The sequence below is a fragment of the Cryptomeria japonica genome, chromosome 5 (assembly GCF_030272615.1).
Source record: "Cryptomeria japonica chromosome 5, Sugi_1.0, whole genome shotgun sequence".
In the NCBI taxonomy this organism is placed as follows: Eukaryota; Viridiplantae; Streptophyta; class Pinopsida; order Cupressales; family Cupressaceae; genus Cryptomeria; species Cryptomeria japonica.
Window position 1 is genome coordinate 379,853,167 of NC_081409.1, and position 19,917 is coordinate 379,873,083.

At 34.6% G+C, this 19,917-nt stretch overlaps 1 protein-coding gene across 1 annotated transcript; it reads left to right on the forward strand.

The window, feature by feature from the left end:
- Positions 1-2,289: 2,289 nt before the first annotated feature.
- LOC131060462 (protein ANTAGONIST OF LIKE HETEROCHROMATIN PROTEIN 1) lies at positions 2,290-5,399 on the forward strand. Its single transcript, XM_057993694.2, has one exon. It carries the CDS (start codon positions 4,004-4,006, stop codon positions 5,333-5,335), a length of 1,332 nt encoding a protein of 443 aa, XP_057849677.1. The 5' UTR covers positions 2,290-4,003; the 3' UTR covers positions 5,336-5,399.
- The last annotated feature ends 14,518 nt before the right edge of the window (positions 5,400-19,917 follow it).

Consider the following 19,917-nt stretch of genomic DNA (forward strand, 5'->3'; position numbering starts at 1 on the left):
AATTAAATTAATTATAAAGTAATTTTAACCTTTAATTATAAAGTAATTTTAAACTAAAAATAATTTTAAAATTATTCTTAAGTAAATACATAAATACACCTATCCATATACATAAAAAGATTTCTCTTTATGCTCAATGATTTTTAGAGGAATGAATATAAGTTATTTTTTTATATGTTTAATATATTATTTTTTAATATATAATTTTATAAGTAGTATCAATATTTTATGCAAATAAATTATTTTTAAATATATAATTTATAAATAGTATCAATATTTAATACAAATAAATTATTTGTATAAAGATTTTTAAATAAATGTATTTTTCTATTGTTATATTTTCAGACATTATGATTAAATATATAATTTGCATATGTATATTTTACTTACATTTAAATTTTTTAAAGATTCTCTCTTTCTTCCTATCCTTCTCCATCTTCATCTCTATCTCTATCTCTATTTGCTTACCCCCCTCTATCTCACTCTTCCCCCTCTACCTCTCCCTCCTCTACCTCTCCCTCCTATCCATATATCTCCCTTTTTCCCTATTGCAAAGAAAACATGAACCTTTTGGTGATGGATCTTGATTATACTCTAGATTCAAAGGTTTTGTTTTAGTTGTGTTTGGATACTTATAAGTAGATGTATAGTTCTTTCAAAGCTATCACTTCTCCATTCAGACCTCTTTTGTGCAAACACCACCATTTACTATATGACCTACCAATTGAACTCATGGACTACAAATGTTTGAAAAAATAAATAAAAAATTTGCATAGTTGATCTTTCATACCTCTTTGGCGTACCCATTGCACACTAAGTTGCAATTGCTAGTTTATTTCTATTTGTTTCTCTAAACCTTAACTCCTATTGATCTTTTTTTGGGGCGAAATGTGTTAGTCTTAGGATAGGTTCAAAATAGATGAGAATATGTTAGATGTAGTCTAAATAAGCAGTTTCATGTGGGAACTCAAAATATTCAGTCTTTTTAGTAGATTTGAAGTACATGATTATCAAAACTTGTTTAAGTTTAATTTTTACTAGTGAAGGCTCCTTGTTAAACATATCACATAGACCACTCAATTATCTCAACATCGTCAAGATTTGACCAAAGAATCTCTTAGCTTTTCAAGAAAAGTAAGGGAAGAGCACCAGTAGATGCCATAGCTAACTTCACACACCCACAAATCCTAAACAGTACATCAGATTTTGATTTTGATTTTTAGTTGTCTTCGTATGCAACTTAACTGCTTATAGCTATTGATTTGCCTTCTGGGTAGTAACGATGCACATTGTGCAATCAATTATGTGTACAAAGGTCAAAAAGTACACATTTCAAAGTGTCGCCTGATACCTAACTAAAGATGTTCCAGTAACCGTCAACTCAAAATCGCTAGTACTTGTTGACAAATGTCCCAATAGTGGTGCACAAATTCCAATAGTGGTACACAAATGGGCCAATTATGAACAAAAAATTACAAAAAATGATCGGCTATTTGTACAAAACAAATTTATTAATGGTGTTTTCACTATGACGACTATTGGGAGGTCAACATGACAATAAGGTGACGGTTATTGGAACTATGTTATCTATTGGTGCTCTTCCCCTAGAATGTCTATCATTCTACTTGAGTTGAGTTTGCTAAAACCACCATCAATAGAATTCTTTTGCATTTAAATTGGAGATTTTTATTTATAAATTATTCATGAAATAGATAAATTATTCGCCTCACTACAAATTTGATAATGGCCCAACCCAGTATCATATATAAATATAGAAATGCCAATTTAATAGTTCATTGGTTTTCTAGATAACGGGTAAAAATAAGCTGAACTCTATGAAGGAAAACAAATAACAAATTGCTACCTAGGTATACATACCTATTCCATTTGGACGGAGGTACTTTTGAAATCATTTGCAAGTCCTTGAAAATTAGACGTGAATAGAGTGGTAGTGCGTGGCATGCAACGGGTGTCTTGATAGTTGAACCTGTTTGTCTAAAGCTATCAGCCAAAGGTTGTGCAGATATCAAAATTAGTATTACCAATGACCATGATTCCTTTCTGACATCTTTGACCAAAACAGCCAGTCCATGAATGTCAAATTTTCTTTTTGGAGAAGCAAGTTTACAATAAAAAATTTGAAAGATCGCCTGGATTCCAAGCTGCATTTCTCAGTTTCCATCAGTTCCCAATGGGTTTCTTGGCGACCACATGGTATGTTGAGGGTAGTCCAAGCCTACAACAACATCACGAGTTACAACACACAACATGTAGGCAATCAAAGAAATCTCTGAACGCCATGATCTGCACACCCACCCTCCTCAATCACTTCCCATCTGTACAACTCCTGCTCACTTGTCATAGCAGAATGCAGGTGGTCGGAGCTAATGTTAAAAACACAAATCTGGTTTCAGGCTTTCTGATTGGTCTGGGGAAGCTATCAGTTTGGATAGTTGGCTGGTTTATTTTTTCCCTTTCCTTTATCAAAACAATAACAATTATAAAGCTGGGCTTGAACAGTTCTCTCTGCAGAACCCAGTACAGGAAAAGGAGCAGGCTTATATGGACATTATGATAGACTGTTGGAGTCTAGCTGGCTCTTTCTGCCTTTTTGCTTTCAACTTCAATTGCCCTCCTGATAAAAAATCTGAATGTCCTTCAGATGAGACAATTCTTTCATCCCCTCCACCTAAAAATTACTCTGGGATATGACAGTTTGGTGTCGGTCCAACCAATCTTTCTCTGTTCAAGCTTGACCATTGTTTTCACTTCTGTCTGTCCAGAGAGATACCATACATATCATTCATTCAAGGCTGAGGGTATTCACATCAATGTACTTGTCTCAGAATTCCCAACAATTAATGCCTGCGTATCCATCTACCTGCCTTTCTCACTGCATATGAAGCATTGCTATACAGTATACACCCCAACATATAATACAAAACGTTTCCATGATCGTCGTAGTTTCCTGCACCAATTAATGCTGGTGTATCCAGCTCTGTGTGCATGTCCCAGTATGTGTTATATCTATTAATGCACTTGTTTTCCACATAACTTAACATTTCCATAGCAAGGCTTTTTGCAACCATTAATGCTTCTGTTTCAATCTGCGTGGTTGTCCCAGTACATTAATTAGGAAGCATTGCAATCTAGGCCAAATCTCATAAATTCCACACATAATCTCTTGTGTTCCGAAACAGAAGTATCACACAAGAAGTCACCTTCATACAATTCATGTTTTGTCTGTTTTTTACAATCAGAACCCATCTCCAAAAGCTGAAAGCGCATTCACTTGCTAATCTGTGCCAAGTTGAGAATAGATTAGCCTCCAATAGCAAAACAGCATTTTTCTTTTCATTTCACAGTAACAGTACGGTCTGAATATGCTATGATGCACTACCCTTGAGAAAAGCCATTGATCTTATTAGCATTACTTCTCTGTTTTATATTTCAATGGGTATGTAGCAGATTCATTTTCAGCGCAGTTTGACTGTAAGTTGAGACCTTTTGTGGGTTGTCGACTGCTGAGGACTCCTCCAATCAAAAGGGGCGTTCTTCGAAAGTAAATACAATCGAATCAGAGGAAGCTACTCAGCTACAATTTCATAGTAAAAATATACAAAAGCAGGAGGTTTATATTAATGCTTTCCATCAAATCCAAATCCTTCAGAAGAAGAAAAAAAGAAGCCAAGTCTGACTGTTCCATTGAAGACCTTTGTGTCAGTCGATTAAAAGGCTTGTATTCCATCTATCTTCTTTATTGTGTATCTGCCCAGAGCAGCAGGCCGTTCTGTTTATACATTTTAGAAGTTACAAGGGAGAGCCCAATGTCCATGTCTCTGCTTACTGCTTAGTAGCTTACAAGCATGCAATGGAAAATCTGTTGATCCACCTCAAAATTGGTGAAGACAAGAGCCTTTTCTGAATTTGTGAAAGTTTTGCATTGCTGATTCTTCTAATTAGTACAAGATACGAACAATTAGTTGTGGAAAATCAGGTATTAATGATGGCACCCCCAAATAGAAGGGCAAAACTGAAGCGAGAAGAGCTAGCGGCGGTGCTATCGGTGGTGGCTACGGTGGTGGTGATAGTGCAGCAATTTCTGATAGATAACGATATGTTGCTTCTCCCAAGCCAGACCATGGCACTTGAGGCCTCTGTGCAGGCAACAACACTGGCCCTCACCAAGCTCCACATGATGTTCTCTTTGGCCGAGGCAGTTTCCCATGATCGAAACATTGGAGACAAAGTGGGTTGCAGCAGCACCAACATTTCCACCTGTTGGTTCCACCGCTTCACATCGTCCGTAACAGAGGACAAAGAATGGAGGGACAACTTCCGCATGACAGCGGCCACCTTCCATGCTCTTCTCGAATCCCTGCGCCCCGCTCTTGATCAGACAGGAGAAGAGCAAGGGGAAATGCTTCCAATCCCTGCGGACTACAAGCTTGGGATGGCGCTGTATAGGCTGGCACACGGCGCCACCTTCAAGTCCGTTGGGCAGAAGTTCGGCATGGGCGCCAGCTGTGCTTGCAAGGCCTTCGATGAGGTCTGTAAGGCGCTCAACGATCGCCTCTACCATCTTTCTGAATTGCCCTCCTCCCCGGAAGGTCTGTTGCCCATCATTGACAGTTTTGCTTCCATGGGAATGCCCAATTGCTGCGGAGTCATTGGGTACACCAGATTCCTGGTGGAAAGCCCTCCGGCTGATCACCCGGCTGAGGAGTACAGAGATCCGGAGGGGCGCTATGGGGTCATAATGCAGGGGCTTGTTGACTCCTCCGGACGCTTCCTTGATATATCAGTGGGCTGGAAGGGCGCCAATACCCCTCCCAATATCCTGCCACACTCTAACCTCTATATACGGGTGGAGGAATCCCAGGAGCTCCTTCATGGCCGGCCTGCCGAGCTCATCAACGGCGTCCTTATGCCCCAGTACATTATTGGAGACAGTTTTTGCCCTCTCTATTCATGGTTGCTTACTCCCTATCTCGCAGATAACACCCTTCACTTTCTTACTCCAAGACAAGAGCTTTACAATTCGGTGCACGAGTATGCCAGAAGCGCAATCTCCCGAGCTTTTGGTATGCTGAAGTCTCAATGGCAGCTCCTCACCATGCGCCAGCGCTGGGAGGATGTGGAACTTCTGCCCTCCGTTGTCAATGCTGCCTGTCTTCTGCATAATTTGTTGATCAATTACGGGGAACCCATGCCCAATGAGCAGGAACTTGTTGCTAATGAGTTTTTTGTTGCTCAGGAGAGGGATGAGGTTGCGGAGAGCATAAGGGATGCCCTTGCTGCGCATATTTACATGGTAGCCCAAATGAGACCGTAACCCTGATCTCCATCCTTCAAATTAACGCAGTTTTACCCCATCTGTAACATTTTCTTATGATTCATAGGTTTGGTTCGCGAGACTCTGGAAACATAATTTCTCCAAACCTGCAAAAATTTACTTTAAGTTCTACTTCCAATTTTGCACCCAGGAAGGTATTGCACATGTTCTATATTTATTTGCTGCCAAATAAGAAACTGTACTGTTGCTTACCATTATTAATTTTTTCTTGACCCTTCTTGGCCTAACATTGTGGATGATGGGTTTTAAACGATCTTTCAATTTAGCAGTTTATTTGTATCATATAATGGATTGTTTAGGTCCACTTCAATTATACTCATGGCAAGTGTATTTCAGGTTGGCTTTCTGTGTTAGCCTTTCTTGAAAAGTAGAGGTTAACAGGTAGCCACTATTGATAATTTTTTTCCATTTATAGGAGCAGTTTGGGCATTTGCAATATGGTGAATACACCTCATTATTTCTAGTCATATAGTAATCTGTACGAAGCCTGTAGTCAATATTTATTTGTTTCATTTCTACTAGAGGACATTTTATCTAACAATGTATAGCAAAATTTTATGATTCTCAATTATACACGTTGTGGCAACTTTTACTAGTTACTCTTCAGTTTTAAAACTGAAGCCTTATTTCACAGTTAATGATGATAGATCAAATTTGAAATTTTGTTAAGGGGTTTCATGCGTGTAGCAAAATTTTATGATTCTCCATTTTACACACTGTGACAAATTTTACTACTTACTCTTCAAATTTAAAACTGAGGCCTTATTTCACAGTTAATGATGGTAGATCAAATTTGAAATTTTGTTAAGAGGTTTCATGCTTCTGGCAGTTTCCAGTTTGCAAAATGACAAATTCGATAGTAGATGTAATCTCTAATTTGTGACAATAGCCCTTGATTCGTCAATGTGGTGATATACATTTCTCCAGAGTTGATTGTGTTTGAGATCCCACTACAAACCAAAAGTTAAATAAGGCTTTTTCTTTACCTCAGGTAGCACATCTGCCCTGAGTAAATATGAAACCAAAAACCAAGAGATAGTTGGACACATATGCAGGATAGAGATTTGGAGAGACACAAGATGGCAGCTCTATGAAGATGATAGTACAGTTGTGGGTTAGTGGGAGTCAAGCAGCTCATCATTTACTATAGTTTTGATGAAATGAATTTGCGACCATTAATTTGTGATGCCAAAGAAGATTTAAGGTGTATAGATTAATGAGTTGCTTTCATCATATATAAATAATTGGGCTTATTATCAAGAGTAGCTAGATGCAGACTCTAATTCTTGACTATAAATAAAAAATAGGCCACTTAGGCAAGAATGTTGTATCTTTCATCATCATGTATTACCAATTGCAAGGTATTCTACTTAGGTTTGGTAAATGTTGTATCTTTTACCATCATGTATTATCAATTGCAAGGTGTTCTACTTAGGTTTGGTTCGAGGAGAAGCAATAAATAGAGATGTTGAACTTGACAAAATCAGCTAAAAGTAAATACAGTTTCTTTCACTGCCAGGAAGGGTGTGATATATGATTTTTTTTTATGGACTACTGGATAGAAATTATTTGATTGTTTTAGCTGCATGGACATGAGTTAAATGTTTCATTACAGAAATTTTTTTATTCAGCTTTGGTGTTAACTCTCTACTTTTCATTCTTGTGGATCATGTTGAGTCTTCAATATCTTTGAGTAAGCTTTTTGAAATTTGTGTGTAACTGTAAATTCTTATTACTAAAGCAGAAACGGATAACAAGACATTTATTTAGATAATTTCTGCTGGGAATTTGGAACAAGAAAAGTTGGTGTAAAGTATCTGTTAAGTTTTTGATTGCACTCGTCTGAGAGTTGCCTATACTGTAAAATTTAACAAAGTAACACAATCCTGGTCTGAAACCATCTCTTCCGAAACTAAGTCTCTGTTAAATTTTACAAAGTAACACAATCCTGGTCTGAAACCGTCTTTTTCCAAACTAAGTCATCATCGGCAAAAGTTTTACACTGCACACTACATATTTATTTCAATTAGCCTGTGGAGAATGACAGGTCAAACGGTAATCTCCCTTTTCTATTGCTTTGGGTTATCGCAAAATGCCATTACGCATTTGAGTCCCATTACACTTTGATGGTGCACAAACTGCAGTTTAGACACTCAAATTATTATTGAGCTTTTTATGAGTGAGTTTGGATTTGAATTTTTCATTTGTTGCTGGTGTGTTCTACCATGGAGTTATTGGTCTGGCATGTTCTACCATAGAGTTATTGGTCTAGTTAAGACCAATCCATCTTTGATATGAGTGTTGTTTATTTTCAACACCTCTTTAAGCCATTCTATAGAATACTTGAGGCTCCAACCCTAGTCTGACTCTGGTAACCTTTGAACTTTTCATGAACCAGCTGAGACTCGAATCTAAGACCTATTTATTGTAAGAGTTCTCTACCACTGAACTACTGACTCTTAAGACCAATCCATCTCTAATCCAGATATGATTCATTTCCAACAAATATAAATATTGACAATAAATATAAATGTAATGGAGATTGTTAGTGAGAACAAATACAGACCTAGAATTGAAAGACAAGGACGAGGCAGCACAGAGAAGGCCTCAGGTGGAATTTGGCTGCATCACGAGCATAGGGTTGGGGTGAAATGGAGTTTGCACAGCATAAATGAATGTTTGAAGGAATGATCCAATCTAATGTGGTGGTTCCCTTGGGGTAACTTGTTCATAACCATGTTTCCCTTTTAAGACCTGGTAAAGTCATTCATTTTTTACTCCAATTTTCATTCGTCCATTTTTGGCTCTTATTTTGCCTGGAATGTTTTATGGAAACATTTCATTTGAGGGCAGATATGCCTGTATCACTTCCCTGACAAGTACATTAATGACTAAGAAGGATTGATAAATTCACTTTTATTTAATGCTAAAAAGAACTTTTCTAATTACTAGATTGAGAGTACATACAAGCAGAAAATACACATATTATAGAATGTGTGTCAATTATATATTTGAACTACAGATTTAACATAATACAGATTTTGAAATAGAGCAGTGCAAACCGGGAACGGAAATTTTATATGTGATTTGATACCTAAATGTTCAGCAAAGTATACATCTCCTGCCATCTTCCCTTTTTTTTGTTCACCAATTCAGCCCTCCATTGCATTACTACAAAGAAACAAACCACATAACCCTCCACTGCAGCCCACAAAGCAGCCAACATAGTTGCAGTTGGTGATCCAATATCTCAAATTTGTTAAAACTTAATTTATCATTACATAATACAGTGTAGTAGGAGAGGATTCCGTTGAAGTAGGAAAAAAATATAATTGTTTTTTTTTTTTTGTGTTGAAGCAATTAGTGGTTGAAATTAAGGGGAGAATGTTGGAACTGTAATTTCCCCACATTGCATGAGATCATCTGTAATCTGAACTGCAGTTCTTTGTCTGAGATAAAAATATGATTTTTAAATATAGAATATGCATTTCTCTTCTGAGAGTTTGTGTTTTGCATGAGTATACATGAGATCCAGCTTTATTTTTAGCTGTTTTTTGATGTATTCAAGATCTCTATTTATTGAGGCAATTGGAATGCATTATTCATTTCTGATCATTTTGATCAACTGATCCTTGATCACGTGATCGAGAAATTCTTGTAATCCTCCAAATCTATACAAGAGTTATTTGTGTTTTCCGTGTTGAATTTTCTGTGTTTTCAAATTTCTTCAAAATTTAGAGAAAAATTTTGAAGTTATTTTTATTGGAAAATTAGTCATATTTGAATCAAAGGTAGACTGATCACGAAAAAGGGTTAATAGTTCAATGATAAAAGAATATTCAATTGCAAATAAAAGATTTTAAATTCCATCCTAAAATTGATTTATAAAAATTATAACAAATTTCTAATAAGAAATAGTGAGAAGCAAAGATTAACTACAATCATGTATTAATATAGAATAATTTTCTTGGCATATTGGAGAATGAAAAACATTGTTCGATTGTTTTGCCTATCTTGAACTAGAAATTTTCCTTTTGTGTGCTCTTTCTAACATGATATTGATTCAAATGTTCAATTTTAAGGGGACGGACTAAATCATCTTATGAAGATATTAAATCGTATGATTTGCTCTAGCAGTACATGATATAGTCCATCATTTTCAGTTATATGGATTCTTAGGTGGTTCTTCTTGATCGAAACATGCTCTAAAGTTATCCTCTCTCTACAACCTTTGTAAATTATGTATGTCTACTATTCTAGGATGCAAGAGCATGCAGTTTTAATATATAGAATGACTGAGGAATGTGCTACAAATTTTTATAAGTAAATTAAAATGAAGTATAAACGTGGTCATCTACTTTAACTTTTGTAGAAGAGCTCTTTGTTTTCATCTTTTGGAATGGCTGAAAGGGGTTTCCACTGAAAGGTTTGCCAGCTGTTTGGGCTCTAATGCAGGAAGAGATCACTTTCAGTCTTTTCTAGAGTAGCTATCCATCTTGAACTTGTTTATATATTTTATTTTTCTTTCTTTCGGTTGATGGTAGTTGGGTTTGCAAGATATTAAACGGACAGAAAGGTGGGGGTATAATGCAAAGGCGTTTTGAATAATAATGCTTGCACACAATTCTATGATTTACTTGTCCAAGGATGGCCCATAAGAGACTGGAGGTAATAATAATGCATCTATAGTCACAGGGCGGCTATTTTATCAAATAATGCAGTCCCATCATACTTTATTTCTGAACGGTCCACTTTGTTGGTACCAGGACTTCTAGACTTGTTTGACAAGTTGTAATTATAAATATACCCCGCCGCCACAATCCCTAACTTTTCATACATAGATTTTATGCCCCACCCTTACTATCTAAAGCCGTTGTACACACAAGAAAACCAGGAAATTAACTATGTCAATATATGCAGTCTTAACATTAAGCTGTAGTCCACGTCCCTTCAATTAGTTTACGTAAAAAAAATGGGAACATTGTTTAAGAGAGCGTCGATCACTGCAACAGAAACTAATTTGATCCATGATAAAGAGTAAGAAGAAAATCTTATTATATACAGAAGGCTTAAGACTGGTAGATCTATAATGTTTAGAAGAGAAGCTCTGGGAATATGTACAACTTTCTTTATTAAACAATGTACTAGCTTTTTGCAGGCTTTTGAATGATTTCTCCTTATATAAAATTAACCACAGGCCTCCTTTTACGTTGCAGTTCTTTACATTATTACTCTTCCTGTTATTGTTGCAGCCACCGACTCATCTGCCATACTTTCACAGAGGAAAGTTAGTTTAATATTTGATTGAATGGATTGAAATTCGAGATCAAGGGATGAAGATTTATAGGACATTTTAAAATTTACAGGTCAGTTGTATCCGACTGAAGTTCTGAAAAGCTGGAAATTATACGTAAAATCTCTTAGCATCTGGGTGGTTCGATTTCTTTACGATTGCGCTTACTAAAGACACAAGTTTGGGAATCTACTTCATGACAGAAAAGTTGAATCTCTAAATTTTTTTAATTCATTTGTACTGTTTATCGAAATAGGACAATGAATCCTGTGTTAAATCATAAAACTATTGCATCTCTAGTTGAATAACGATCTTCAATAGAATCGAACTAAAATATGGCAAATTACGACCAAGGGAATCGCAAATTACATCTTTTAAGGAAAATATGGCTGTGTAAGAGCTCACTCAAACCAGACGATTGAGTTAGCCTCTCAAATACCGTGAGAAAGGGAAAAAATAATTTGTTTTATTTTTTCTGGATTAGAATAATCGATATTATCTAAAATATCAGATAGAATTATAAGAATTAAATTCGACATTAAATCTTGTCTTTTTATTCATTTGAAGATGTCCTTCAAATTTAAGTTATAAATAAAAATATATAAATTTGAAATATATACAAAAATAATTTTATATATTTTGATGATTTATCTATTTTTTTACATATGATATAATATTAAAATTTTAATTATATTTTATGACATGAATAATACATAATACATTTAGATTTTAATATGATAGTTTTTATTTTTTAACTAAATGTTTAATATTTGATATTTTAATTTTTAATTTATATTTGTTAGTAATTAAGTTTTTGAAATAACAATCTATAAATTTGGTAAAATTTGATTTTATGATTTGAAAAATATTCTTATTATTATAAAAAACATATATATTTTTGAATGTTAATTTAGAATAATTAAATGAAGAGAACAATAGAAGCATAAATCAATTTTAATTACTGAATATTATAATAGAAAGAATAAATTTAAAAATGAATGCAACAATAAAATTATAAATTACTTTAAATTAATTAATATTAATAGATGAAAATGGATAAATGTAAATGATGTTTGTAAAATTAAATGAAAAGGATACAATATTAAGTTATGAGAATTATGATGAAGAATAATGTGTAGAATTTGATTGTTGGTGTAAAAAAATGTGTAATTTTGAGGTCAAAATTTTATGCAATCAAGTTTTTGCTATATGTGATCTATCATGTGTTAAGTGAAACAATAGTAAGGCACAAATGCATCTTGTAAACCACAAGATTGATTTAGTGAATTGTGTTCTTATGTGTCCTAATATACCCTTATCTCTATTATTTGTTGATGTGCAAAGATTGATGATATTGAATAATACCTTGGGAAGATCGTTGGATTGAAAGACACATGTTATCCTAAGTCAAGCCTCTTCATTAAATAGGCTTTACAATTGTAGTTATAAATCAAAGACTCAATATCAAACACACACACCCTAGATAAATTTAACATTAAGTAGGTTCCATTTGCTTCAAACAAAGTGTTCCTAAAATAATTCTTCTTTCAATGTACAATTTTTTTGAATATAAATTATTTTTGAAATAATACACATCAAATGCCTCTAAATATCAAGACAACAATTAATTGTGCAAACATGTACCAAGTTGGTTCATAATGACCAATAAAATAGGCAAGAGTTGATAAAATTTTACTTTGAACTTTTGAATTTTAAGGATCAATCTGTGTGCTCTAGGAGTGAATCTTGTGTAGAGATATAGATATGAAAATGTGGAATGAATGTGCAAAAATAACTATAATAAATAAAAAATAATGACAAATATAAAACAATAAGTATTAAATAAAAATGTAAATGAAAATAGAAAAAATGAGGCTTGTCATCATGTAATTAGTTTTTACTATTAATATATGGGAGCTACCCCTTATGGAAGTGGAAGAGCACCAGTTAGTGCATGTTTTAATAACCGTTCACTCCTTGCACACCCAATCCCCCATTTACTAACTTTAAAGAAACCAAAAAAGCAATAAGTAAAACCCTATTAATATATTTCACATGTATCAATAATCACCCATTTCTTAGCACTTATGGACCATTTATGCACCTTCATTGGTACTCATAGAGAACGAATGATAGAGAATTTGTGCATAAGTATTGGTAATTTTAAGTGTACGGTTATTGAGGTATCTTTAAGTAGATATCAAGTGACACTTTGAAATGTGTACTTTTTGACCATTGCACACATAACGAATCCCACAAAATGCATTGTTACTACACAAAAGTCAAAACAATAGTTATGAGTAGCTAAGTTGCATGCGCAGACAACAACAAAATCATCAAAATCTAATGTATTGTTTAGAATATTAAGTGCATAAATTTAGCTATAACGACTATTGGTACGCTTCCCCTAGTGCTTATCAAAAACTAAAAACAAAAAACAAAAAATAAATCAAACTTTTCAAAGATATATTATTTAATATAATATATAACAAAAATCTAATTAAACAAATACAAAATTTATAAAAATTAACCTAAATATACAAAGTTCAATATTACATATATAAACTACATTTTTTTTAATCTAATTATTATTCCTATTCTTCTACTTGTGTGAAAAAGAAATGCTCCAAATTTTCCTTGAATAAAATTTATTGTAACATACACGCTTTGATTGAATTCAGATACAATGGAAAAGTAATAATAATACATTAAAAGGCGTTTCCACTTATAATTACCATGGAAAGTTACTTAATACTAATGGAATGAAACTTCTCCAAGAAAACCTCTTCATAGATTAACACATAAATAGAAGAGCATGTTCACTAATGATTTGGTGAACATTTATTTAATTTACATTTCTAAGATCCCTCCAAAGTAATCACAAACTAGCAATTGCACCTTGGTGTGAAATGGGTATGTCGAAGAGGAGTGGAAGGCCAGTTAGGAAAAATTATGGTCTTTTGCATTTTTTTTTGTAGTACATGAGATCAATTGGTATGAAATTTAGAAAATGATGTTGTTTGTGCAACAAAAGTTTTGATGGGAAAGTGATGGTTTCAAATAAACTATGTGTCCACTTGCAGGGATCCAAATATAATAAAATAAAACCTCTTAATTAGAAAAAAGAACAAGCTCCATTACCAATAGGCTCATGTTATGTTTGTGTAGTCACATAAATCTGTCCATTTTAATTAAATGAATATTTCATATTTATTTGATTAAAAATCCACTAGCTTCATCTTCAAACATTCTCCTATTAATTAAATAAATTATTCAATTTATTTTAATTAATTCATTAAGCCAAAATTCACAATCAATTAAATGAATAAATTCTATTTATTCAATTTAATCCTCTTTCCTATTTTAAATAAATTAAATAAAACATTATTTAAATCATTTATACCCCTCCACTTGCATTTTCCTACATTCCCCACTTGCCCTTCCTAAATTATTTTAGAACCTATCTAATCCTAATCAATTAGCCTAATCCATCCCCTAATTATTGTCACATTCCCAAGCAACTTGGAGTCACTTCTCAAAGACTTCAAAGTCTTTGAAAATCATTAAATGCTTGGTGTGTTCAACAATTTAACCTTTAAAGTCTTCCAAACCACTTATGGCTCTTACATGACCATTTATGGTTAACCCCTAACTCAACCCTCAGGTGACTCATGTGTCTCCTCAAGCATTTATTGCTTTGACCATGGTTATCCCTCTTACCTTTGCACAAGAGTTTATCCATTGGATAAAGGCTTTATTCTTTGAATAAAGAATTTATTCACTCAACCCAACCTTGACTTTAACTCCCAAGTTAACCTTCAGGTCATGTCAAGTATTTAATGCTTATTCCCTCTCCTCTCAACCTATCTCATATTGACACTTGTCATCCTGGGATTGGGTTGAAAGCCATCACATGGATTGAATATCATTCAATCCTGACCCTTGTTGAGATTACTCAATCTCAACCATCCATTGCTCCATTTCTCTTATAAATAGAGCCCATTTCTTCATAATCAAGATCCTGAAAACTTGTATGCATTTAATCTATAGTGAATTTTAGAGAGAGCATTTAGCATAAATCACATATATTGTCATTTTGGACTAAAATAAATCTTAGTTCATTTCATAATATATCTAATTAGTTTGTTTTACACTTGCATAGCATAGTTAATCATCTACAATCTTGAACCTCTATAAGCATCCATAGTGAAAAAAGATGATGAGAGCTACACTAATTTGGAACTTGGAGAGGAGAGGAACAAAGGAGAAGGAGCTAAGAGCATGTGAGAAGGCATTTGGAGATGCCTTGTTGTATTTACTTTCATAGTTAAATTATCTTATCATGTTTTTAGTGTCTCTTTTGCTATGTCTACTTAGAATAGTTTTTGGTTGATTAACACTAACGGTTTCTTGTGTTTTTGTGTGTTATACAACCACAGGCTTTTGTCTAACCTTTGCCCCATTTCGCAGAGCATCATTTGGTCAACCCGACGTGAATCCAACAACCATTTTTTAAAAAAAAAACTAACTTTTTGACTATTTAGCTTGACACATAGGTCGTGCTTTAGCGCTATTGTTTTTGGTATTCTAGCGTTGTTGTTTGTACAATAGTGCTATTGTCCAAGAATTAGCGCTTTTATTAATATTATGGCGCTATTGTTCATTAGTTAGCGCTTGTGTTTCTGTATTAACGCTTTTGTATTACTGTAAAAATCTTTTCTTTTAGTGCTTTTGTCTATAATTTCGTGTGTTTGTGTTAAGTAGCACTTCTGTTTTTACACAGAGTAGCGCTATTGTAACAGAACGTTGTAAAAAAGGCCTTGTAACCGATAAAATTATTTTTCTTAGGCTTGTGGGAGGCAGAATATATATGGAATATAACATTTAAGTATAAGTGACATTTCCTCTTCTCTTTTCTCTTTCTTATGCTTTAAGTTATATTCCATATATATTGCCAGTATGTTTGAGAGGGGTTTCAAACCTCTAGGAGTTGTAATGCAAAATCTAGTTTTTGGAAGATCCTCCAAATTTCAGACTTAGTCAAATTTTAGGGCATTTCAGGATCAGGATTGTAAAATTTGTAACCAAAATCAGAATTTAGGCTTGTGTAAGCCCACACTAACATTTGATCACTAACTGTGTGCAGGTTCTAATCTTTTTTGTGCAGGGGAAGGAGTTAGTTTAGAGGCTTTAAGTTTCTTTTTTTACTTTCTTTCAACAAAAGTTGGTTAAAAATAATCCACTCTCCCTTCTTGTACAAGTTAAAATAAACCTCACATTTTATTTTGGAGTGCATAAAATGAATCTCAAACTTGTTTTTGGTGCTTAAAAAAAATTCATCTTTCTTTATTGCAAGGTAAAAAGAACAACATCCACAAATTTGCTTTCATTGCAAGTTAGGGATACACTCTATTTTGGTGCTTAAAACAAGACAAGACAAATTTTATTTCTTGCATCAAACTAAAATTCACAATCAACACTTCATTTTGTGCAAGTTAAAAAGAATCCCCAATTTATCAAAGTTGTTCTCAAAATGATTTACTTCATGCATACGTGTTTCAATTTCAGTTGACTAGGATTTCAAATTCCTAGTTACTCAAACATATTGCCTTTGAAGTTAAAAAGAACATCATGGTTGTTGGGGCAACATCTCCAAATAGATAGAACATCATTGCAATGATAAGTTAAAAAGAACAAGTGTATTTTGTGCTTGGCACACTTGTGCAAAAAGAGTTTGTCGAGTGGTCCTACTTCTAACACACACTATCCTCTCCCTTGGCTCTCGTGGTCCTAGGTGCAAGAGAAAAGTGTTAGTAACACTCAAATTTTATCTTTTTAAGAGAGGCCTGCCAAGAGACACATCACTCTTGGGAACGACCTCATGCAGTAAATCCTTCGAGCCGCTATAGAAATCAGGTGTGAGCGAAAGTTGTAGCCTTGGGTATAGCTGTTCCTACAGTGTAACTTGCCAAAAGGATAAATGGGCCCCACCACAAGTTACAAGGCTCTTAAGTGAGTCACTACAAAATGAACTTATGTCCAAAAACATCGAATAGTACTAAACACCTTTAAGTAGTAGCCCACCCATTCTATTGATTGAGGATATTTGTGATAAATTCAGTGCAAGAGCATAGAAGGTTTTGCTCCCAAGATACTCACCATACATATTTCCTTGAGTAGAAACATAGCTTTTTGAAAAGTCACTTGTGGCTTGATGAAAGTGATGACTCCCCCATCATAGGGATCATCTATTTGTTATGCTCATGCAAGACTTAGTATATCACATCCTTACCTACCACGGTGGGATTCATAAGGTATGTAGTACCAAAGTCAAAGAAATATCAAGATGTGGGCTGAAATTATCGCAACTAGCCATTTGACCTTAGGGATAAAAAGTGTTTGAAGTGTTTTCATTTTTGAGTCAAGACCAGTGCAAATTGAGCTGACCTCAGGCTTTGAAAAAACCTAAAATACATTTGAAGGAAAGGGTCATTAAAATTTCAAAAGATTGGGTTGATCTAGACCCATACTTACTTGTTCCTTTTGAGGCAACATTCTTGTGTTTGTGTGCTTACTTTGTTTTCTTGTCAGAGAAACATCATAAATCCAAATCAAAACAAGTATTCATCCAACACAAAAATTTTCAAAAATATTTAAAACAAAGAGCAACAACAAAAAGTATCAAACTATATGACCATTCTTCACATCTTGAGAAAGAAGAATCTTCATCAAAACATCAACTTTAAGAAAAGACCATTGAGCTCAAAGGCTTTTATCAAAAGGAGGAAATTCTTCTATCTTAATAGACAAATCTTTGTCTCTCATAGAACCTTCTTATGTCACATGCGTCTTTACCTTCAAGGGAAATCAAACGATTTTGATCAAGAGTCATTAAACCGCTGAGCTTTTATGCAATATCGCACTTTGAGTTATCACAAAAACAAAGGAGGCAAGATCAATCCTGACTTCTTTCCAGATATTTGCATCATATATAACGTAGCTTGAGAAGAACCACCAACTCCCAAAAGAGAAGAAGAAGAATTTGTCCCATATGTGACACAAAGCTTTTATTGAAGTTAAACATTTCATCCATTATCATATCCATATCTCATCAACTCCATTCCAACTCTCAAAACACCCAAAGGTTTTTTGTCCTAAAGTTTTATTTTCAAAATTGCTTGAATCAAACATAAACACATCACTTTTTAGAGTGTCTCTACATCTAGGATAAACTCATCCTAAGAGACATTTCTACGCAGGTTAAAACTAGTCTATGAGTGAATCCTCTCATTACTAGGTAGTTGAGTCTGTAATACATCTCAGATTTCTTTAAACCTTATCACATCAAACTTTGTCAATCAAACACAACAAGCAATTCAAGAAAGAACGTTGGTAACATCTACCTTTAGTGCTAGGGATCCGTATGCAAAGCACTTCACCAAAAATCAATCTTTCATTTCATCACCAACTCATCATCATTTTCATCAAACTTCAACAAAAACTTGTAAATAAAATGGCTCATACAAGATCCAGGTCTAGACATCAAGAAATTGAAGAGGAAGAGGAGGAAAATATCAATGAATTCCAAGAAGCCCTTGGAGGAAACGTAAATGATGACAACCCAAGTACTCCTACTCCTGAAGCAATAGAAAGGGTACAACACAACCCTCTCTTTAATAGACTTTTTGATGAAATATTCAGGAGCAATGCGGATGTTCACTTTTTAAGACTTGCTCAAGAAGGAGCTAAACTACCCTCTGAATTTGATGTTGCACAACTAAGACAAGCATCAGAACACCAAAGTCGTAATGAGGATGAAAGAGGTCGAGAACACATTAGATACAACTTTCATCAAGGTAATCCCCCACCTCCTCCTCCTCCAAATGAAATAGAAATGTTGTAGCAACAAGTTGAGAATCTCGCCCAACAACTTCATAGTGGTGTGAAAACTAATCAATTTTCACTCAATGACATTTGTCCCTATCCCTTTGATAGGAACCTTCATATGCCACCTTTTCCTCGAGGGTTCGAAACACCCAAGTTTAAAAAATACCGAGGAAAAGGAGATCCTCGTGATCATATTAGAGAATTCCATTCAGCTTGCCTCGAAGTGGCATACGAGGATACTTACCTAATGCGACTTTTTCCCCAAAGCTTGGGAGGAAAAACCACATCATGGTTTTCCCGATTACCAGGTGGCATTAGGACCTTCGAAGAGCTAGTCCAGAAGTTCCTAGCACATTACTCACACAACATTGAACGTGATATCACAATGGCTGATCTATGTAACACTAAACAAAAACCAGGTGAGCTATTTTCAGTCTTTCTGCAATGATGGCGTCAAATGTCTAGCAGACGTTCTCTTTAGTTACCTAAACAAGAACTAGTGGAAATATTTATTTCCAACTTAAATGACAAAATGGAATTTCACCTAGATGTAAAAGACACAGATTCTTTCAATGACATGATCACCAAAGGTCTAAAATGTGAGGGGGCTCTCATCAAAAAAGGGCTTATCAAAATATATAATGAACCAAAGGCTGGCCTCGCCCGCGCTTCAATAGTGACAAGCATAACTTCTGGAACAAAAACAAAAACATCGTCAATGACGAGGTTGTGGATGAAAGAACTATCAAAAGTGCACAACCTGTGGTACGATTTGTAGGACAAAACCCCCCACCCAAGACTAACACAGTTGTTCCTCCAAATCAAGGCCGCAACACATCTCAAGAGGAACCCAGCCAACGCCAACAAAATTTAAAACCCAAATGAACATACACTCTCTTAGGGGAACCCATCGAAACAGTGTTATGACAGTTGGTTTCTCAAAATCTGGTGACCTTACCCAAAACATCAAATTATGAACCTCAAGTCAAACCTTCATGGTGGAGATATACTGAACATTGCGATTTCCATCAAGGGAAAGGGCATAAGACAAGCAATTGTCACAGATTGAAAGATCTTATTCAAGATCTTATTGACCGAGGTGAAATCGAATCGAAGGACATGACCCAAACACAAAAAACAATGATCATCTCATGTTTAAAAATCCACTTCCATCACAAGATCAAAGGGGTTCTTCCACTTCAGGGAGAAACACAGATACCACCAATTATACGCAAGCCGCATATAATTACACTGTGAATCACCTATATGATGCTAGTGAATAGATTGCAACTATAACTATAAAAAATCCTAGCTCCACTTGCAATGTTGTTACACGTCGTGGCAAGATTACCATAAAAGCAGCTCCACAAGGCACCCCATC